General features: G+C 39.9%; 1 protein-coding gene across 3 annotated transcripts in view; it reads left to right on the forward strand.

Annotated features, from left to right (window-relative positions):
• zgc:171572 (protein bicaudal D homolog 2) overlaps window positions 1-21,984 on the forward strand; it is a 39,753-nt gene extending 17,769 nt beyond the window's left edge. Inside the window, exons 3-10 of one of the 3 annotated variants that reach the window (XM_027166940.2) lie at window positions 5,745-5,897; window positions 6,082-6,237; window positions 6,840-7,139; window positions 8,659-8,916; window positions 9,110-9,859; window positions 10,214-10,365; window positions 16,560-16,797; window positions 19,550-21,984. In XM_027166940.2, coding sequence (XP_027022741.2) covers window positions 5,745-5,897; window positions 6,082-6,237; window positions 6,840-7,139; window positions 8,659-8,916; window positions 9,110-9,859; window positions 10,214-10,365; window positions 16,560-16,797; window positions 19,550-19,552 — 2,010 coding nt within the window. In that variant the 3' untranslated portion in view covers window positions 19,553-21,984. Of the gene's footprint in view, window positions 1-5,744; window positions 5,898-6,081; window positions 6,238-6,839; window positions 7,140-8,658; window positions 8,917-9,109; window positions 9,860-10,213; window positions 10,366-12,368; window positions 13,192-16,559 lie in introns of those variants that run through there. The other 2 variants (XM_047799785.1, XM_027166938.2) reach the window with 2 other exon arrangements.
• Window positions 21,985-24,207: the final 2,223 nt, after the last annotated feature.

Raw genomic sequence — 24,207 nt, forward strand, 5'->3', positions numbered from 1 at the left:
AATATTAATATATTATTATTGAGGAAGAAATAAGGGATTTTCTCTCTGTGTGTGCGTGTGTGTGTGGGAGGACAAAGACCTTAAAATAACTGTTATTTCTGCAGATCCTATTTATATAATATACAGGCCCATTTAAAAGCAGACACAAGACTGAATCTAGCTTAAGTGTATAGAAATAAACCCAATAAAGTCTGTCACCGAGTGCTGATTAATCTTTATGTTTACAACTGTTAGTCCATTTCAAAGACTTTGACACTTTCGAAATGACTAAAGACTGCTCTCTGAGCCGAATCAATGCACCAGCTGTAACTCAGAACCTAATGGACTGCTAATGTGTACACTGCACTCACAATGGGTTCTTCTAGATTTAGACAAAACGCAATAGAATTTGCATATATATTTATTTGTATATGTTTGCAGCATAGCACATCCAGAGGTATACACACTCCCACTTAAAGCAAACAGTCTGCTAGGCAATACATAAATAGTTATCAAGTGTGGACAAATCTGAATAGAGAGCCTAAACAGTATTTTTTGCCCCCGGCCCAATCCATATAATGCAGTATTATGACCATGCCCCAGATACTATGAACAGTTCATAGCGCTGTTGAATCCTCGATTCTGATTGGTCAGAACATGTTGATTTATTTTTTTTATAACAGCAGCTCTGATGGCAGCATAGCAAATCTCAGTCTTATATTAATGCCCTCCTTCTAATATATTACCGTTTCTATGGTAACAGCTCATTTGCGTGGCAGATGCTCTGAAAATGTATAATGGTCTACGTGTAAGATGATTATCTAACCACAGGACACAGTCCACCAAAGGACAATGTGTCTTCACAACAGAGGAATATAAACTCTGAAGTTTCTCTGTCTATTATTATCATCCAGTGCTGATGCACTTTGGAGCTCTTTTATGGTGCTTGTTTGACGTCATTTGAAACTGTCATTTGATGTCACCTACACCATATTAAACAGTATATGCATACACACAAACCTTGTGTCTCATATGTCATACCTCAAACTATGTACTATGTACACGTTACTAACCAGAAGGGTAAGCCGCTTCCCAGTTGACAGCAAATGACAGCATACACTACATGAAATGTGTAACACAACGCTGCTGGCTTTATCAGAGTACAGTGAATTTTGTACTCTGAGCTGGGATAGATTATACAGGATAAACAGGCAGTGGCTTGGATGGGATGGATAGTGCAGGACAACCTGAAGCTGCTGCAACCATGCGCACTGCCATTATGTGCAATCATAACCAAAAAAAGACAATTCTGTGATGTCTTTTGTCCCAGGGTGTTGACCATCTTTAAAAAAATATCATTCAGCATCAGTGCCTGCCTGGTAGCCCTGTCCTTCTCACACACACACACACACACAAACACACACACACACACACACACACACACACACACATTTAAACTATTATTTTTTACAGACTTATATGTACATTCCTAGAGATTTTTTTATCTGCTCAGCTTGCTTGAAGGTCATCTAACTACACCCCAACCATAGAGAAAAATACATACAAACACACACACACACACACACACACACACACACACACACACACACACACACACACACACACACACACAGAGCTTAGCTGTCTTAACTGAATCTCATTCAGCTGCAGAGCAGGAGGCAGCTCTCGTCATGACCTTCAGATTGTATTACAGCATCATGGGCCATCAGGAGTTTATAACAACAAATCTCTCTGTCCATCACACTCCAATTTAACAAAATTATTTCTAGTTTATATGGAAACAAAATAGCATGCAAATTAGTCTGTCCAGGTTTAGCATTCCGTGCCGACTACAAACGAAGGCCTGCTAATAGGAATTTTTTTAAGCATGTTATATTTTGGAGCTGCCTCAGAAACGCCTGCTGTGTCTACATGCATGTACATGCGCTCTCCACTCATTGCACATACTGTATCCGCTAGAGAGAATTCATGACCTGGAGGCAGTGTTATTAAAAGTGTTTTTAATCGAACCCCTAGCTAGAAGATACAGATGAGGAAAAGATGGAGGGATGGCAAGAAAGAGATATAGAGGGAAGAGAGATAGAAACCAGGTCAAAGGAAAAATGTGTTAAATCGATGGACAGGAGGCGAGCGTTGGGGGATGGTGCAAGTCACAGAGCCAGAGGGAAGGAGAGAAGGAAAGAGAGACAGAGAAAGCGCTAGGAAGAGAAGGGGGAGGGGTGTTATGGCTGTTCTGTCAGATGTGTAATCTCTGTCTCATGCTGCCTGGGTGTCCCGGTGATTTCCTAATGTGGAAACGCAGCACAGAATATATTAGAATGATTTTTTATGATCAGATTTAAAATTGCACACAGGCGACTACATGAACGTACGCTGCTAAACAAGAACATGAATTGTTATGTCTACAGGAAATCTCTAAAATCTTACTCATAGAACATCTGCAGATGATTAAAAAAAAAAGTCTAAAATGGAGGCATATTCAAAATGTCCAGTGTGTAGCTAATGCCTGTTCTACGCACTCCGCCTGAATGTCATGATATAAATGAACACAGCTGTCCTGGGTGCTCTAACTGAAAAGTCCCATTTTGGAGAACTAACATACCAGGGAAACATTTGTTCTTTCACACAAATTGAATACCAGAGTTTCGCTGTTGCTTTGTAGAGTCAACTAGCTTACATTCTGCCCAATAAAGACCGGGTGCTGGCAGCTCATCTGTATGTATCAGCTGTTTTAATTGACCAAAAATCTTGCTTGCTGCTTTGCTTGCTGTTCTAGATATGCAATTATTTTAGCACCACAGTGCTGTTTTTGCACCTGCTAGACAAAAAATGGGAACAGCACCAATCCATAATGCAAATCTATTGGGGAGGAATCAGTCTGTCATTGACAAGGTTGCCAAAAGTTTAAAAATGTTCCATAGCTACCAGGATTTTGTTTTACAGCAATTATTTGAGATTGTCTTCAATGTAGAGCCATTTTTATTGAAGATATATCGAAAAAGATTTGGTGAAGGAAGGGGGGGATCCATGTGCCCCACAGTGACCACACCATGTGTTTTCATTTTCAGATGCCTAGATTTTTGTGTGTGTGTGGCTTTTGAGGGTTTAGCTTGGATGGAAAGTGTGTTGAAACCTGAAAACCATGGCAAATCCCTAGCAACGGTTCTTGTGATTTTTTTCCCCCCTTAAATGTATTATGTTAATACAGAACACCCTAAGAAGCAGAGGTCTAAATTACGACCAAGTCCTGTATGTCACTGTCTCTAGAGAGGTCTTGGGCATTAGCCTGTGCAAATATCATTTATCTTTTCCTGACATGTCTATACGACTCCAATCGTATCCTTCCTACAAGGCTATGTCCCTTGTGTTTTGCCAGAAAATGTCAGCTCTCAGTCATTATTAAGTTGTCCTAATGCCATATTGCATGAATCTAGCCAGCCTTATCCTCAACCATAGCCAGCCATATCAGTTGCTTTGTGCCTTTAATTTTGAGAAGTACAATGGTTGTGAGGTCCTGGCCCTGCTTTGCATCTTGACTGGTCATGGTTCATTTTAATTGGTGTTCAATATGTATTAAGGTACACCATGCTGACCCCACAGCTGGGCCCTATTTTATCTAAACAAAAGAAGCTCGGCAAGGCGGTGTAGAGCAGTTCGTTATTATTTGTCACGTGGAGTTAATGTCATTTTTACTGATGTTATGTTTTTCAAATGTGCATTATATGGCCAGAAGATTGTGGACAACTATCATGCTCATATGTGCTTTTTGAGCATCCCGTTAGAGATTTAATCCCTCCTTTGCTGTTATATCCTCTGGGAAGGCTTTCCACTAGATTTTGGATCACGACTGTGGGGATTTGTCCATTTACCCACAAGACCATAAGTGATGTCAGGCACTGAGATTAGTCAAGAAGATGCAGTCAGTGATTTAATCCATCCTAAAGGTGTTCAGTCGGATTGAGGACAGGGCTATCTGCCAGAGCTGTTCCACATCACCCTTGTGCAAATCATGTCTTCATAAGGGACATGAAAAAACAGGTTGGTTTTAAGTAAAGGGAAATTGTAATTCTGCAGCACACAAAGACATCTTATACAATTGTGTGTTTCCAACATTATGGCAGTTGGGTTGATGGTCAGGTGTCCACAAGCCTGTTTTAACCATGTAGTTTTACCTGCGTAATTCATGTCATTTATTATTGAATTGACTACAACCCCAAAGGTGCCAATCTCCACAGTTTAGCTGTAACATTTAAGAATTTTCTTTTCTTGCTAAAGCTTTATCTAGAACGTTGACTTGTGAATTCACAATTCTTGACCTTGTGGGCCAACAGAAACCTGCCAAGGGTTTCTGGTTGTCATTCAAAGATATTTACATTTGTTTTAGATGTTTGGATAGAACTCAACCCATGAGGTTCTGTAGTTCTATAACAATTTTATGGCCTTTATGCTCCATGAAAGGCAACAACACTGTAAATAATTATTGGCGCTTATGTGTTTGGTGACTACTGGAGATCAGCAGTCTCCAGATCCCACCAGCTCTAATTCCCTCCCTGTCAGACTCGGAAGCCTCCTATTGGTGCATTTACACAATGTCATGGCAACTGTTTATTAGCAGGAATACACCAGCTGTGTAGAGATGGGCAGGGCTAACTAGAACTTGACTTGATGTGTAGCTTGGTGGCTGAGACATCTGTGATTGATGCAATAACATGCTCTAATGTAGACATATTCTCCAAGAAAAATAGTAAGTTAAAAACTGTATATGCAGCACTGTTCCTCTGTGAGCTTCCTTTGGGTTTGGATATATTCCCTCTGTGTTCATCTTCTGTAGCTGTAATTTTCACTGATAAGGAATAATGTTCACATATTTGCATTTAGCTTTTATTTCATTTACCTTTTCTGGTCTGATTAGTGAAGTGATGACTTAATATCTATTTAAAAGCAGAACAAAATAAAAAGAAACCAGTGTATTTTATCTGAGACTGTGGTGTTAGTCAAAAGTGGTAACATGAAGCACCATATATATCTGTTGCAGTACACAGTGAAATGAGACAATGTTTCTTCAGGATCATGGTGCTACATAAAACAAAGACAGGGCTATGGACTTAGTAAATTAATCCTAGATACATTAAAGTGCATCTGTGTGACCTGGTACAAACAGTGCAGGACAAGACAGACAAGACAGTGCAAATTTACAAGGCAATACAAAAAGTACAAAAAAATACAATACACAAAAGACAATAAACAGAAACAGCGCCGACCGACCAGTGTAAATACTGTATGTAAATACTGAATGTTCAAACAATATTTCACCAGGTCATGGTTCAACATTACTAAATGGAATTGTTAAGTCTTTTCGGTAGTCTTTGACTAATCATAAATGTTAAAGCATTAAAAGGGAACCATTACCACCATTCGGTCAATACCCCTGTAATGCACTATGCAGGCCAGTCTAGAAGGCTCTCATCAGGGATTTCATTTCTTTTTTTTTGATACCTGTGTGTTTTTATATCTGTCATTCTGAATTGACCGATTTTATCTGCTTACTGATTTTCTAGCAATCGCCATCTGTTTCCCACTTTCATACACACATACAGTACATTGCTCACGCACTGACCATCTGTGTCTGCTTGGCCATCCAAAGTGCCATCATGAAATGTGCGGTTTCCATGACGACTGAAAATCACTCTCTTACTCTCTCTACCACACCTCAACAATCAAAATGTCTTGTTTTTGTCCTACAGAACAGTCAGTTGGTGGAGCTGCAGAGGTCCCGACTCCGTGACGACATCAAGGAGTACAAGTTCCGTGAGGCTCGTTTGCTGCAGGACAACAGCGAGTTGGAGGAGGAAAACATTGTTCTGCAGAAGCAAGTGTCTGTGCTCAAACAGAGCCAGGTAAACTTTTTTTTTTTTTTAAACCTTTGCTAATATAAAACCGAATCAATTATCAGTGTGGATAAGTGACTGAATTCAACTGGTCATTGTTTACAAGGAGTCATTATAAAAGAATATCAAGAACGTATTTATTTATTTATTTGTTTGTTTGTTTGTTTTTGACAATTCCACTTATTTCTTGTAGGTGGAATTTGAGGGCCTGAAGCACGAGATTCGCCGACTAGAGGAGGACACACAGTTCCTTAACAGCCAGTTGGAGGATGCCGTCCGTCTGAAGGAGATAGCTGAGAGACAGCTAGGAGAGGCTCTGGAAACCATCAAGACCGAGAGGGAGCAGAAGGCAAGAACTGCAACACACAAAAACAAAAAAGTGCAAAAAAGATGCAGTACAGTATTATATAGTTAAATTGCCATCTGTAACAAATTCAGGCCATGGCTACAGGAATTAATTAACTAATTTGATTATTTGATTACACCTTCTCAAGATAAAATTGCTGGTCCTGTCAGGTAAGGATTACACCAGCATCTCAAGATGGTTGCCCATACTTCTGTCACCCTACGGTTGTCACACTGGAATGTGTCAGTGTCAGTATTGTGTTCTGCTTGTATTTACATTCATCCACTTATTGACATTGTACATTAAGTGGCTGCTGTTGGTAAAGGTGATTAATGTCATAGGAGCTTATATCCAACAACCAAATGCTACTTTTATGATTAATGCAGTTTATTCAGTTTGGATCAGTGCAGCATACTTGTGCAGCAATCTGTACCAAATTCTGCACTGTTAAAAGTTCATTTATTTATTTCCAAATCTAATATGATGCAGTCATTAATGTTTCAAATATGCTCATGGTGTGAATTGTTATATTCTCATAATCATTCTAGCTGAACCGCTAACCAAATTGCCTTCTACCATGCATTGCATCTTATTTCTCGACGCAGGCGGCAATGAGGAAGGAACTGTCTCAATACATGAACATCGGGGACTCCATGTACCACAATTCCTTGAGCATCTCTCTGGATGGGCTGAAATTCAGTGAAGATGTGATGATCGAGCCCAACAACGACGACCACATTCATGTCTACGAAAATGGCTTTGACAAGATCCCAAATGCCGAAGATAACCGGATGTCCACACCCAAAAAGGACCAACTGTACCATCCGGCCCCCAGCCTCGTGGACGACTTGCTGAGTGAACTCAACATCTCTGAAATTCAGAAGCTTAAACAACAACTTCTGCAGGTATTACAGAGTGCTTAGCTGTGGGCCATATTCTATATAATGTAATCTGTGTAGTGTGATGGTGCACCAAACACTGAAAATTCCTGGTGTCCTCAGTCACTATATGTAGCTAGCTTTAGAAGACTGCCAATCTAAATCAAGAATCAATAAAATGAAAACAAATGATCAGTATTTCATCCAATATCCATCCATCCATTCATATAAATGCACTGTTGTGATTGGCTTACAGCTTCCCTGTTAGCCAATCCCTACTCTTTTGGCACAGTAAGCTCTGCCATCTGTCAGGATGTCAACCTATAAACTTTGACCTGGAAGGGCAATCTCCATGGAAACTAAGGCATTGTGTGTGTGTGTGTGTGTGTGTGTGTGTGTGTGTGTGTGTGTGTGTGTGTGTGTGTGTGTGTGTGTGTGTGTGTGTGAGAGAGAGAGAGAGTGTGTGTGTGTGTGTGTGTGTAGACAGCAGACTGTTGCTAACACACCGAAAGTATTTTAAAGACACATCTTGCTCTCTTCTAACACGTTAAACTGGTGCTAACTGTTATAGAGTAATAATCAGCACAGTAGTAATCTGATTCTACTGATTTCGTCCTTCATATGCACTCACTGCCATTCCCCCCAGATGTCACAGTCGCCCACCTGCTAATCAATCCCAAAGATTTGAGACTATAATAGCTTAGTTATTGAGTAGTGAGCGATGTGAGTTCCCATCTAGCCTGATGTGCAATCGGGTCACGTCAGGACATCTCAGTGTAGATATGAAGAAGCACATTACAGCCTTCCTGAAATCTTGAATTGACTCAAAGTGAATTATCAGTAACTTCGACGTCATAGACGTACATCATCACTTGAAGATTGAAAACGCTGTGGCGTTTGTTTGGATCACAGTATTGCATCATTCATATAATAATCCATAGAAATATTATAATTATAATTTAATTCAGACACACAAAGCCTGTGGGGTGGGGTGGGCATGTCGGAGTCCTATTACCTCTTTGAATTATTAAGAAGGTGAATGACAATTTTGACACGCAAGTATAAAACATGATCCTTTCTAAAATAGCTCCATGCTGCATTTTGTTCTGCTTGGTAACACAAGAATCCCTACAAGCACCATTGTGTGTAGAAATGTCTTGCTTGGTACAAGAAACAAAACTTCTAAACCAAAACCTTCTAAATGTTACAAAACCTAGTCTTAGGACGGCTGCAGATCTAAATTAAATATCAAATGGGCAAACCAGCCCATTTGTGCCTCAACACAAAGAAGTGAAAATGAAAACCACTGAATAGAGTCATAAGCTGTTTTTGGATTTTTAGGCCAAAATTCCTCTGTAAAGTGAGCACATGTAAATGCAAGAGAGCATAGTCCTACATTTTGTAGCTTTTCTGAATGGGTTTTTATCTCAAGGGTTTAAGGAAAGAAAAATTGCTGTATATTTATAGTTTTTTTATTTTTTATCACATGAACCCAAAAAAAAATATTAAATATGCCATTTGACCACATCTTGTCTTGATTGTTCAGGTGGAGCGGGAGAAGGTGACATTACTGTCAACGCTGCAGGACTCACAAAAGCAGCTGGAGCAGGCCAACGGTGCTCTGTCAGAGGAGCACGAGAAGGTGGGCCGCCTCACTGAGAACCTGAACGCTATGCGCAAGCTTCACGCCAGCAAGGAGCGCCAGTCAGCCCTGGACAACGAGAAGGAACGAGACAGCAACGAAGACAGCGACTACTATGAGGTGGACATCAACGGGCCCGAGATCCTGGAGTGCAAGTACAAGGTGAGATTAGAATCACGTAGGATTACACGTGTCTAGTGCATGCATCAGTGGATGTTTTGGTTTTGTCACATCATTATGGACAAGCATGTTATGTTATGGCAATAGGTAAAGAATGAGATTATGGTATGTTTATGGGTTGCTGGATCAATAAACCATTTGTTTTATAAACCTTTTTTCAACCTGTATTTTCCAGGTTGCTGTTTCCGAGGCAGGTCACCTGAAGGAGGAATTGAAAACCGTGAAGTCTGAATACACTGCTTGCCGGTCACAGTTTGAGGATGAGCGTAGCCGCCTGGAGAGCCAGGTGGCGTCACTGCGCTCTGAGCTGATCACTCTGGAGTGCAGCAGTCGTTCAGAGCGTGAGCAACTGGCACGGATGGAGAAAGAGTTACGTCGTGCCAGTGAGGCAGCCGGTGAGAGCCAGGGAAGCCTGAGCGTGGCACAAGACGAGCTGGCTACGTTCAGTGAGGAGCTTGCCAACCTTTACCACCACGTTTGCATGTGCAACAATGAGACGCCCAGCCGCGTCATGCTCGACTTCTACCGTGAGGGCAAAGCCAACACTGGCACCAATGGCAACAATCGGGGCAGCCCTGAAGGCCGTGGCCGTCGCTCACCTATCTTGCTGACACGCGGCCTCTTCCCAACCCCTGAGGCAGAATCTCCATCCCCTGTCTCCTCCCCAGTGGCTGACCCACGCAAGGAACCAATGAACATCTACAACTTAGTGGCCATCATCCGTGACCAGATCAGACACCTGCAACTGGCCGTGGACCGCAGCACAGAGCTGTCTCGTCAGCGCCTGGCCTCTGCCGAGCTTGGTCCCACCGCTGACCGTGACTACGAGGCCAGTGTAGAAGAGATCCTAAAGCTCAAGTCACTTCTCAGCACCAAGAGAGAGCAGATTGCCACCTTGAGAACAGTTCTTAAAGCCAATAAGCAGGTTAGTATTTGGGCTGGTGATTTAATGCCACCACATTCATTAATACTTAGAATGACAGTCTGCATGTTTACTGCAGATTTGTTAAGTTCTCACTTGCTTTACGTCAGATTTTTATTTGTGTAACCATGTATTGATATTCCTAAGCCATCAATTCTTTCTGTAAAAAGTACTATATTATTAAATCATCATGGTTTTTTTGGATGGGGATGAGTGGCATTTTTTTTCCTTGTTCTGAACCTAATTGTTAGCTTTGTTTCATTGCAAGCTACACAACGAAAGTTTTATTACCTTAGCTGATTTATTGCCTTGTATATAATTTTTCCTTATCGTGTTCCCAATGTGCTCTTTACTCAGACTGCTGAGGTAGCACTGGCCAACCTAAAGAGCAAATACGAGAATGAGAAGGCCATGGTGACTGAGACGATGATGAAGCTACGCAACGAGCTCAAAGCCCTGAAGGAGGATGCTGCCACCTTCTCCTCCCTTAGAGCCATGTTTGCCACACGGTAAGAACCAACTTTCTATCATAATGCATATAGTCAAAGTTTAGCGCCTTGCTGAATGTGCTGAATCCCTTCCACCTACTTCAACAACATTTCTAGATCTGAGAATATTATTTCTAACAGTGATCTGTAGTGAGTAGTCAGTTAGAAGACGAAACAGAATGTTACTGAAGGCAGAAATTCTAGCAATTACTTTACACAAGACAAAAACCATGCAATGTGGTGTGGCTCAAGAGGCCCCATAGTCAAGAGTATCAAAAAGAAGGTCATATGGCACAGAGTACAATGTGTTTACATGTAAACATGATGGACTGGGCTTCTGCAGACTCAAGATTAGACAGTGGATTGAAAATTAGAGCCCTGTCACTTATTAGACCTTTGACCAGGTGTAATCTTGGTGCAGATAAAACTGATTGAAAGACTGCCATGCGCTATATATAGATTAGTGATTAGTTTTGTGTGTCTGGTGTATAAGTCATTTGTGTTCGGTTGTGTAACTCTGTGTGTGGATAAATATTCACACTATTGACAAGTATTTACACCATGAGAAGAGTTTAGGATTTAGCTACAAGCTTCCAAATAGCCTGCTGACCACACTGTATGTGCTGTGTTCATCTTGCGTCCTCCTCTTTGGAAATCGTAACTCTCCTGAGCATCTCTTCTAGTAATTCTATATCTGTACCTGATCACAGAGACTGCTTCCAGCTGCCTTGTAACTTTATATCCATGTCCCTGAAGCAGCCCATTAACTTTGATGATCTAATAGGAATTATCTTGGTGACGGTGTTCCTTGAAAAGAGCAGCGTAGTTGTTCGGGATTTTCGGGATGTTTAATAGTATTAATGTATTTGTTGTATTAATTAACGCATCATTTGTGGTTGATCATGATTTTTCTTCCACCAAGCGATCATTGTTCATGAGAAATCATCGTAGCAGGAGGAAGATTACGTTCAAGTCGGTTATAATTCCGTAATGAAAAATGTTATGAATGTAGTTTGGTGTTCAGTGTTACAGTTTTAGTAATTATTGTAAAAGATATGGTTTCTAAGCAAATGGGAAAAAATGTTTTCTCTCAAGGCACAGTCATCTATTTTGAGCACCGTTGTTATGCCAACCATCATACAGAGATGGTCTGCAGAATCTGATATCGCTTTGTACAGCAGGACCAGCATAGCTGTCCTTGTGCAGCATTATCAGCAGTAAAGCATATTTGTGAGACAGTGACAGAGAAAACCGCTTTGTCTTATTCCATCATATTAGAAAGGTGTCCAGTTTGTAGTAGGATTTAGACACATCTTTAGACCATAATAATATTAAGCTTAATTTATAAATCGTGTCGTTCCTAATACTAAACCGGATTTTTGAGAGAATTGCAAACTACATCTATCTAACTATATCGCTATATCAGGACCTTGTCTCACATCCCATCACATATATATATTCCCTCTAATATTTACAGAATGGGTTTCCCACAATCCCATCTGGGCTTTAGGTTTAAACGTGGAAGTGTAAGGCCACTGATTGGCTGCCTTGTTTGCATTTAATATTTGGGCGAAAGAGCAAAATGGTTTGTTTGGCTATGCATTAGAGCCTTGTGCCTGTGTTTGGTAATATGTAATGATCTATGTATGTTTAGTGAGGCTTCATTCAGAGATGATGAGCATACTGTATAGTTCTCTGTTACTGCAGGTGAAACTTCATGGACAATGAAGTTTTTTAAGGTTTAGTATTGAAGAATATGTATATTTGAGGATGGGAAGGAGGACAAAGGGAGAGAGAGGTGGAGAACGTGTGAGTGTGTGTGATTTTGCAGTAGCTCTGTATATCTCTAGTTAATAGGGGAAAAACAACTTTCACAAGACAAACAAAACCATAGTGTTATTTTCATGTTATACACACAGTTTTGCCAATAAGATAAATTACTGTATGCTTGTTATAATTGTTTTTTTTTCTGACTTTCATGTCTTTCTTTTTTGTTCCATGTCACTGTTAATTTACCTCCGAAGCATGCCATTTCCCATGTTGCCTGAACAGCTTGGAGCTGTGTGCATTTAATTCTCCTACAAACGTGCAGCTCCTTTCTGGCTGGCTTGTATGCATTGACCATGTCCTCACAATAGGACTCCATCCACACCCCATGGTCCTCTGAGAGCTCTACTTTATCGTCTTCTACTACACACGGTTGTTTTTGTGCAACCAACCCCCTTTTCCCGGGAAAAAAGTCTGCCCACCCCCATTTGAGCTTGTGCATCTTTCTTTTTTAGCTAACATTCCCAAGGGAAGACTGTGGCTAATGGAGCCTCACTGATCTCCATTGTCAGTCCGCATGTACGTCTGGGTCAGACTGAGAGCACACACACCCTCACACGTACACGCATGCGGGCTCTGTTTTCACACAAACAAGAGGCTGTGCGTTTGTGTCGTCTAAACTGCACTGCAGGATCAAAGTTCATTCCCGTGGGAAATGATGCAGTCAGTCAATAAAGATCTGGGCAGCCAATAGCACATCATCTCCTATAAAAGCACTTTCTCTTGGCCAATGAATGAACCTGGAGCTAAAATATTCAATGTTATTGTCTCTTTCACATGCACTCTTGCAGATTTTATTAAGGATATCTGAAATCTGTAAAATACCCAGAGCCTAAAAGATGTCAGTCATGAATGTGACGACTAAACCTGTCTTGAACCTGAACATGGATAGATCTACAGATCTACATTGTTTATATTGCAGGATTCATAAATGAAAAAGATAAAAGAAAAATAGAATGCCCAGACATTAGGGCAGTTGTCCCCAACCCCCAGGCCGCGGACCGGTACCGGTCCGTGGACCAAATGGTACCGGGCCGCCCAGGGAACATTAAATTATTTCCATTTTATTTACTGTGGTGTATTTCTCTCGGGTTTGTGCGACTTTCCATGGACGAGAGGTTAACCGGGAGCTGAGAGACGTCACCTAAAGCCGCAGCAATACCGCGCATGCGCAAAATATCATGATATCGGGCCGGGTTTAGGTGACGTCTGGAGCTGAGCGGCTGCAAGCGGCAGTGGCGTTGTAGCTTTGGTGGAGAGAAGATGTGTATCGCTCTTCTCTCTGTTCACCGGTACTTTCTCATGTTTAACAGTTCTTGGTGTACGTGTATATTGTGTTTGCTCAAATTTAACCCACAAATTAGCAAAAATGAGTACGAAACAGACGTCGTTAGAAAGTTAGAAACTCTGCCGGTGTTCTGGATTAAAGTCATGGCGGAATACCCTGAGATTGCCACCATAGCACTTAAATCCCTATTGCCATTTCCGACATTCTATCTGTGTGAAGCGGTGTTTTCTGCAGTGACAGCAACCAAAACAAAACAACAGAATAAACTGGACATAAGCAACACACTTCGGGTGTCATTGTCTCCTATTACCCCAGATGGAACCGTCTCGTTGCAAAGAAACAAGCTCAGGGTTCTCATTGATTTAGCATTGTAGTGAGTTAAAAAGGCATGTTTAAATACAATTAAATTAAAATTATTACCACCACCACCCCCCGGAAAATTATCTAACATTGACCGGTCCGCGGCGAAAAAAGGTTGGGGACCACTGTATTAGGGCATTAATAAGAAGGTCGACATTTGAAGTCATTAATAAGACAATGCCAGTAACAGAGCCTTGTGTATAAAAAAAAAAGCACATTTATTGTGGCTTTCATTCGTGTCTGCTGTCAAGATGCATGTTAAATGCAGCAGGTCTTTATATAACACGTATAGTTGTAGAACCGTTCAAGTGGATGTCAGGTGCTGACTCTGATCATGGTAAAGTAGATGTTTGCTCATGCATATCTCATAGTGAGGGAGTAGCTGCTGAAACTCATTATTAAAGTGTGATAGATCATGTAGGATGCATCATGTTACCTGAAGCCAGAGATAAGTAAAAATAGGAAGGACATTTGTAAGCATGAGGATTTTTAAAAAAAAAATGTTACGGGGTATTTTAGTTTATTTGAGTGCCGTATTCTTGTATAGCAAAGAGGAGGAAAGAGATGGTGATGCCTGAGAACCACCTATACAGTGGGTAGGTAGGTAGGAGTGTGTGTGTGTGTGTGTGTGTGTGTGTGTGTGTGTGTGTGTGTGTGTGTGTGTGTGTGTGTGTGTGTGTGTGTGTGTGTGTGTGAGACAGAGAAAATGAGAGAAAGAGAGCGCACTTGCTGGTGGAAATAAATGGTGAAACAAAAAATGAATATATATTCACTCAAGGGCTCCTTTGTTCATTTTCACCAGCACTGTCACCGCCTCCACTCCATCTTTGTTTCATTTTGTCTTCCTCTCTCTCTGTTTAAATGGAGAGTGTTTCACTCAGTCGTTTTTCTCTTTATGCATCTTTGACCTTTTAGACTCTGCATCTACAGTAAACCTAGACAGTGATGATATTTATATAGCCTGTTTGGTACAGAAAGGAATGTGCATCTCAGTAGCTCAATATATTTTGTAGTGGGTTTGCATGTGTTTTTATGTTGGTTTTTTGTCTCTTTGTGTCCGTATGTCGATGTTAAACTGAAGAGATGTTACATGCTAAAGGCACTGTTCACAGAACCAGCAGCAGAAATGAATTGTGGGCGTTTTGACGTTTTGAGCATCCGAACAATAAGATGCACTTCGTGAGCGCCATCTAGTGGATTGAGAGTCTAGAGGTATCAGACTGAACAGATAAGTGGTGAAACGTGTGTGTACAGTGTGTGTACAGTGTGTGTACAGTACACACAGTGGGGTATGAACGTCTGACATCACTAGTGGACAAGCTTCTGTCTGGCATTCTTTTTTCATTTAACACATGTTTTCATTACAAAATGTATCGTCATCCACAACTTTGATTGCAAAGTTTTTAAATATTTTTAAATATTTACATGAATTTTTTTTTTTTTTTTTTTTAGTACGTCCCCTCTGACAGTGTGCACTCGAGCTGAACCGGACAAAACAAATCTGTAGAACCTGATGATCCATGTTATATCAAATCCACCAGTGTTAACAAATTTGGTTACATTTAAATAGCAGATAAACATTATTTATTTCTATTTTGTTTAAAGACCCCACTGTGTGGATGGATGGATGGATGGATGGATGGATGGATGGATGGATGGATAGATAGATAGATAGATAGATAGATAGATAGATAGATAGATAGATAGATAGATAGATAGATAGATAGATAGATAGATAGATGCAGTCATCTAAAATTATCAAATATTCATATTTGATTGAAGATTCTGTCATTTATATACATTTTGAAGCTGTTTATTAAATTAAGATGTCTTATATTATATCTGTAAGGAGTCATACTAGATTCCATTTGTTTAAACACTTGGTCTAAGCCTTCAAATAATTATTCTTGCAAGCTGGACACTTTATCTGCTAACAATTTCATCCATATCATACCCTTATACCATATCATACTCCAATCTCCAGATGTGTACAGCTGACTGTGCCAAACTTTGCTGTGTTCTCTTACATTATAGATCCATTTTTATCATTCTCTTTCCTGCATGTAACAAATACAGTAGTGCTGTCAGTCAATCTCATCACATTATGTTCTCAGTATAGGGTGGCTTGTAAGATTAGTCGTTTGAAGACTGTGAAGTGTTTGCGGCTAGATAGACTGAACCTCTCAAGCTCTTTTCTGGTTGATAGCCAGCCACATGCATGAAAAATGTCACCTGTATATTGATGCGCTGTTTCCCGCTGCAGTTTACTTCATATTACCCCGGTTTTGACTCCCCTTTGTTGCTTCTAGTTAAAAGGATTTAGGAAGGTTTTATTGCTTGTCTTGAAATGGACTGGCCTTCTCTTACATTGCACAAGCTTTGTATACATACTGCTTTCTAGACCTTTAAGGTCCACCACCAAACCACCATTACTGCTGACTGTTCCTCGATCTCAGCTGAAACCGAAAGGTGATCGTGCAGTTGCTGTCTCTGCACCTTGGCTCTGGAGCAGTCTACCGGTAGACATCAGACATGCTTCTTTTGTAGCCACTTAGCTTAAAACTAGAGATTGTTTGAAATCATTTTGTACGTTTGTCATTTTTGAGTTTCTGTATGTGGCTAATACTTTTTATATGTAGCACTTTGGTCAACAGATGTAGTTTTGGATGTGCTTTATAAATAAAATGTACTTACTTGCTTATTCCACCTTCCCCTTCTTTCTCTTCCTGACTTTTGCTAGCTGCGACGAGTACGTCACTCAGCTGGACGAGATGCAGAGGCAGCTGGCAGCGGCCGAGGACGAGAAGAAGACCCTGAACTCGCTCCTACGCATGGCCATCCAGCAGAAGCTGGCCCTCACGCAGCGTCTTGAAGATCTGGAGTTTGATCATGAGCAGTCGCGCCGGGGTGGAGGCAACAGCAGGACCAAGTCTGCGTCCTCCCGGGCCAAGGCTGCTCACAACCCTGCTCAGACACATGTAAGTCCACCCCTCACTGCCAACTGCGGGGGACGTGGCGAACCCAATGGCCTCCTGGGAACGCCAGTTGTGTTCTGCAGTGAAAAGTACAAGATCTACTGCGAATAAAAGCGTGTGGCATGTTTTAAACCGTGCTTCTCGGTGTACAAAGCCCCACTCACACGTGCTCTCTCTTCTCTCGCTCACTATTTGCTGTATGGTGTGTATCTTTATGCTTTATGTTCTGCCTACCAGTGTGATAGTAGCTAGGTGAAAAAAGTTGGCTAATATGATAGCTGCCATTCATGTGTTTTGCAGAGGGCCATTTGCTTCCTTCTGTACTCATGGTGCTGTTTTTTAAGTGGCAGCTCCATATCCGAGTGTATGTTAGCTTGCACATGGTCCTCCTGACCACTAGTAGTGCAATGGCGTCGTGTTGTGGTCGTGATGTATACCTAGCTGCCATCCGCACCTCGGTAGATGTCCTTCCCTTTTTCCCTTTCTCTAACACATCCTCCTTCCCTCTTCCTGTCCCCCCTTCTCCTGCCTGCCTCAGAAAAGCTTTCTTTAAACTCGGCAGCCCGTTGTCTAATCAGGTGACAAATGTTTACAGTGTACACAAATAAACAATTTAATATGCAAACCCCCCACTTCTATACAGTAGGGGAGGACCAATGGGGTTTCGAAGAGGAAAAAAATGCTGAAAGCAAAACAACGGGTTACTGAAAATTTAGGAGCGTTTTTCTGCTCGGTCTTGATCAATTGGAAGTAGGCAGGAATGGGATGTTGTAATTATTTTTTGGCAAGCTTTTGGCTAAGACATAAATAGCTAATTGTTTGCATGCAATTTGCTAGATTCTTGGCTGAAAAAATAATAATGCGTATACTACATAGTGTCCTAGGTTTTGTCTCCACCTTGAGCACACTTCTAAACAGGGCTCTACATGAGGGGATGATTATTACAGAGGAGCATTTCCTCTCTCTCCATAGATCCGCCCCACCAAACATGGAGAGAGTAGTTCATAGCCATAACACTGGAGCATAAAGGAGGAGGGGAAAATCAGCTCACTCCCTCAAATTCAAGTGCACTTCTGCTAGGGGACTCAGGTTCCACATTTTGCCACACAAAAAGGCAGAAGAAAAAAGCTAAACGAAACAAAATGTTTGATTGGTGATGATTCAACTCAAAAAAAAAAAAAAAAAAAAGACGAAAAAGAGCACAACACACAAGGCACATTGTTACGATGCCGAACAATTGACAAAGAGTGATAACAAACAAATAAACATCACCTTGGAAAAGTGCCTTTCTTTTGCTTTCTATTGGCAACTGTCCATTTCTCAGTGTAAAGCCCTGTCATTTATGTCTGAAAGCTAATTCTAATCTAGTCATCATTATGTCTGTGTGAATGCATATTTGCATGTGCGCACGAGTGAACCATCTTGTAACAGGAAAAAAAAAACCTGGCTTCCTCTTATCACCGCTCTCCTTGCAGATTGTCAGCAGCTTGCTCTCTCTGCTTTCCCTTTATACATGGCCAGGTAAACTTCCCATAACATTGTCACACCGGCGCATGCTCCTCTACTCTCACACAAGCTTCAAGATTGTGCTGAAGCAGAGCGTAGAGGAAACAAGCCGTGTTTAGCGTTCCAGTTTGTGTTGCACAGGCTGGATATTTCCATGGCATCACATCACTACGAATAGTTTCATAAACAAAATAAGCTTTAAAATAGCAAGCTAGGGAAGTAAACAAAAAAAGTATGGGGCTTGTAGTTAAACTTATGTTGGCGATGAAAACTTTTTCTTTAAGCTTTATTAGCCTAAAAAGCAGGGTTGAGGACAGATGAGGAAACGTCAAAATGATTAGGTGTTGTATATTCGTAAAGAAATACTATTCAGGTAAAAAACCTTCCCAGGCCAGCTTCCTCCTAACCAGAGGAAGTACGTACGTGTGTTTGTGAGAGTGTGTGAATCTGTGGAAGATATAGAGACCTCAGTCCTCAACTCTGCTTCTGCCTGTGCTGCATTGAAAGCCCTCGTTAGGCCTTTAGATAACGTACTGTATTAAAGAGACACAAAGCTATCGCTCTCATCCTTCTCTCACACTCACGTGAACACACAGCTTGGATCTGACCACTCTTTTCGGTTCCTCCATGCATCCAGTAAGCCACGAGCGAAGGCTTAAGATGGAGCGTTAGACTTTTTAAAAGCTTTACGATACAAGCTGAGATACGATCGTTCAAAGCGAAGGGCAAAAAAAATAAAAAATACGCAAATTTATTCTATCAAACGTACTGTTTGTTATATACTCGGAGACCGTTTTATTCAAATTACTTTCCGATTAATTCATTGTCACCTTTGACTTGATTATTAACGGTGTTTGATAAGTGATTCGAGTCCGAGGATTTTCTTTCGACAGCATTTGAAAACATAAACCTGGCTTTTAATTAACACGCATGTAGGTGGAGTTTTACCAGGAGGTGGGCGGGGTTTAATACTTGTGAGCCAGTGGCTTTCCTGCACGGCCTATTTATATATATATAAATCTCAAATTCCAGTCCAAACAGTAGCCATGTTGGTTTTTTAGTGACTAACCTGCTTAATCCTCTTGCTTCTACTTCATTTCAGCTGACCGATCAGACCTTTCCATTGGATCTCTGCACTGCTCGCAGGCATTTCTTTAACATTCTGGCAGCATGCCACCAAATTTGTTCAACTCCTTTAAAATTCAACAATCTAATATCAATTCTTTTTTTTTTCTTTTTCATTTTGCAGTAAATTTCAGCCCTTAGTTGAGCGGGGAAGTCGCCGTTCCATCATGCCGATAAATTCACTCTGCTTTTAGCCCAAAGGAAATCCACTGGAAGGCAAAAAATATCTGATTTTATTTTATTTTTTCTACATTTTATTCACAGTCAATTAATTCTCACAGGAATTATTTGACAAATGAGTACGAGCTATGAACACTACCATGATTAAATGGCATCATTACCATTTACTGATTATTATTATTTTTTATTTTTTTTCGTTCAGTAGGAAACCTACGCTGACATAATGAAACTCCGCCTACAAGCATTCCGTTTCCGATCAGAACACGGAAAGGAACCTACGAGTCGTTATCTCTTTATTTGTAAACTGTGCACTTTTTAATATAGGTATATCGCTTTCATTATTAATCTAGGGTTAGGTTTGTAGTGCTTTGGTTTGTGAGTCAGTTCAAGTATACTAGAAACTCCACATAAAGAAATATATCGATAGAAATAGTTTTTTTTTCTCTATACAGTATATGCACTCTGTATGCAAAGAACTCACATACAACTCACATATCCAAAACTACTCACACTGCAAACCAGTCCTATTGTATTCTGTGAAACGAATCCATGAGCATTTTTAGCATTTTCTAATTTTTTTATATTCACTTGATCATTTTAAATCGTTTTGTCATTTTTGCTTTTTCTTCGTTGTTTATTCTACTGCCATATTCTAAAACAAAATCCCGGGTGGTCAGATGCTGGGCTTTTTTGTCTATTTATTATTCCTAGGAATAGTTCAAAGTGAACATGGAGAAACTTGATGATATTTTTTGGCTTAACACAGTAAAGCGTGCTTCAGAACGAACAAAATCTACAACAGACGGTGTGGAATTGTTGTTGTTTTTTTGTTTTTTGTTTTGTTTTTTGTTCTGTAGTGCCGCTTTACTCAAGCTTTCAATGGATCGCTGATTTCCCGAATTCTCTGCAAACGTAAAAATTAATTCCAAATTGGAATGGTCTCACTCTCTCTTTATTTATTGTGCCAAGTCTTGGTACACTGTTTTACATTTGATACAAGGAGGAAAAAACACAGATCAGAAAGAAGAGAATTTCTCAGGTGGGTGTGTTTTTTTTTTTTTTTTTTTTTTAAACTGTTCCCATTTTCATGCCCACCATTTGAGAATTTGTGGGGTTTTTTTTTTTGTTTGTTTTTTTTTTTTCTGGTTTGTTTTGCTCTTTGTTCTGACCAGTAGTGCCTTTCATTGTTTCAAGAGAGAATTCTAGTCTAGGTTTTAGTTTTTTGTAGTTGTTTCCCTCTCCTGAAGGCCAGAGGATTGACCGAAATTTCTTCCTTCAGAGGATGCTTAGAAGCAGCAATAAGTGCAAAAGACACACAATCAGTTTTGCGAGCGTGTGTTCTGTTAGACATTAGGTAAATGAAATTGCATGGAATTCTTGAGATCAGCGACCCCATTAACAAATTCAGGGGTTTTAGCAAAAGGTTGTTTTTTGGTTTTGTTTAAAAAAAAAAATAAAAAAATCAAGTGATCGAAATCAGAATTAATCCTATTTGCCTCATAATGAACAAAAGAAATGACAGACGCTGCACATTAGTGCGGCGTTTGCAGGTGGAGACTGGTGTATCTATAGCTTTGTCTGGTGAAGGTAATATGGTATTGATAGTATTGTTGACAAATGAGCGAACTCGTGTCCTCTTTTTGTCTCATTTACGTTTGGTGTTTTTTTTTATATTTTATTATTTTTTATTTTTAATCTTTTTTGTTGTTTTAACATATTCTTTAAGCATTGTGATTTCAGGAAACAGAAAACATTTTGCATCAACAAGCTTGAACAGTGAAATGAAAGTCACAATCGGTTTGTTGAGGCATAAAAACAACCCAATTAATATGTTTGGGAAGTGAGCTAAAGTGAAAAAAATAAAAAGGGTCATTTAAGTGCAATTGAAACTGCTGATTTCTAAAGCAAATGAGCTTTTCTGTTTGCTGGAAGCGATAGTGTTGTGTTATTCAGCTAGCTGATAACTTTATACATTCACATTGTGTTCAGTATTGATCCGCGAGGAGAGTTTGATAACTTTATATAAAACAATGACTTTGTTCATATGTTGGTATTTATTTAAACTGATTTACAGCATCAATAATGTGCATTATGATGGCTAAGTGGTGGAAAAACGTCACATGCATGTAACCTTTCAGCTATGGGACTTTTACACAGAACGGAAAACAAACCGCTCGAAACGGGTTCAAAATAAAAACCTAGTGAGGAACATAAAAGAATTCAAATTGATAGGAGAAACGTGTTTAGCTACTAAGTGATGTATTACTGCTGAACTAACCAAGAAAAAAGTGTTGTTTTGTTTTCCTTAGAGAGATACTCGGCTGTGTAAAGGTAGTCATGCTGGTTAAAAAAAAAATCAATAAAAAGTTGAAAAATGTTGGTCAGCTTCCTGGATTTTATTTACCTGTTTCCTGTTTATGGTTTTGAGAGACTCAGACTGATGTGATTGGTTCAGCTTGGTGTCTATGATTCAAGCACCGCCCACCTTTTGTGTCCAGGCTGCACAGACAGGGGGTTTCCCAATGGCAGATGGTGACCTCATCATTTTACACACACACACATACACACACACACACACACACACACAGTGGGAAAAAAATAAAACCCCCTCAAGTTTTAAACAATAGATTACACTAACACATTGGGACCTTGATCTCTTCCAGAGTTGGATGTATATTTCCCAATTTCACATCATTTTAAGGAGAAAGTGGTGGGATTTGGATTTTTACTACCCCATTGTAATGTTCATGCCAAATATCCAGAGGTGTTTACTTCCTACGCTCTCACTTCCTGTGAGTCTTAGGAGACTGTGCTTACAACAGTATGTTGTTTCCATTAGACAAAATGATTTGCCTGAATATTGAGCTAGAAATACAGGCATTTACATCCAAATCAGAGGAACAAATGTAGGAACTGCATGTTCACCCCTTTTTAAGGAACCAAGAGTAAAAAGTCAATGGCCTGCTCAGCTGTGTTGAGGCCGGATGTGTGTTATTCCCTCATTGTTTCACTTAAAAGTAAGCAGAATAAAGCTTTAAACTTGATTTCGGTCACAAAAAAACTTATCAGAAAAGTAAACATGCGTGGCCAAATCAAAGTTAGTATATATATATATATATATATATGTATATATATATATATATATATATATATATATATATATATATATATATATATATATATATAGTATACCTACAGTGGGTAGGTGAGTAGGAGTGTGTGTGTCTGTGTGTGTGTCTGTGTCTGTGTGTCAAAGTCAACAATAAAGAAAAGACTTCACCAGAGTGAATGCATAAGGTTAGTCACAAGATGGAAACTGATGATAAGTCTCAAAAACAGACATCTAAAGAGCCAGTACGGTAATGAAACAACATCGTAGAGACATAAGAGACAAAGTCGGTTTGAAAATAATGGTTGGAGGAGAAGAATCATGTTATAGCGTAAGCATATACTGGATTTCTTTTCTGTTTAGTGATGATGTGACTACTGACTAAAGCAGCAGGATGTATCCTGAAGTGTATAGGACAATTTAAAACAAATACTTCATAACTCATTGCTTCACAGTGCAGATGGACAGTGATTTTAAGCCTAATTTAAAAGCGACACAAGACAGACCGTCCTCTGACCTGAATCCAACTGAGTATGGATTCTACTTTTTGAAGGTAAAACACTCAAAGAACAAGAAGGAACTAAAGACACCAGGCAGAGCATCACTAGGGAGAAACCCTGCATCTGGGGTTATGGCTTCCAGACTTGGCAGGACTATAATTAAAGCTATAAGCAAGTATGAAGAATGACAAATTAAATTATGATCCCTCCAGAGTTCTGTGGTCACAATCAAGCAGATTAGACAATATATATGAAGGAGCTTACAATTTTTCAAAATTCCCATATATTTTTGCCAGATTTTGGCCAAGACGTGTCATGTGATGTCATCACAACGTGCATTCTGTGCCAAACATGAGTACATCTATCACGTGTGTCTTTCTTTTGAAAAAGGGGGAGAAAAAAATATTTTGGAATAAAAGTTGCAGCAAAATTAAGAATTCTTCAAAAATCCTGAAGAGACTGGTTTACTGTATGTCTGTTTGTCCAGTTACTTTTGGTCCTTAAAAAATTGGGAGGGCTGCATTATAAATTCCCAGCACATCCACCCAAATTTGGATGTAAAGACTATTAAATTATAGTGAATGTGCACTTTGAGATCAAATGTTTTTCATAAAGCTTCTTGTGATTTCTAAATACTCTTGTGTTCAGTATGTTTAGATAGCTCCTGAGTCTGCAGATTAAGCATAATTTTTCATGCTAGAATCTCAACACTCCCCAATTTTTTATGCCTTACATCATCCATCTCCTCCTTACAAAGAGGCCTTTGAGTTCTCTCCCAGCAGATCAGTGAACCCAAACTGGGCTTAGTGTCTTCTGCTGAAAAAGAAAGAAAAAAGCCTAGTATATCTCTACATCATCTAAAGCTACAAAGCTGATCAGTTATAATACAGACATTTACTACACCCTGGATTTCCTTTTGTGTGTTGTTTGTTTGTGGTTGTGTGTGTAATACAAAGACTTCTCTTTTTCCGTTTATCATATGATATGGTGGTC

The sequence above is a fragment of the Tachysurus fulvidraco genome, chromosome 14, assembly GCF_022655615.1.
Source record: "Tachysurus fulvidraco isolate hzauxx_2018 chromosome 14, HZAU_PFXX_2.0, whole genome shotgun sequence".
NCBI classification, from domain to species: domain Eukaryota; kingdom Metazoa; phylum Chordata; class Actinopteri; order Siluriformes; family Bagridae; genus Tachysurus; species Tachysurus fulvidraco.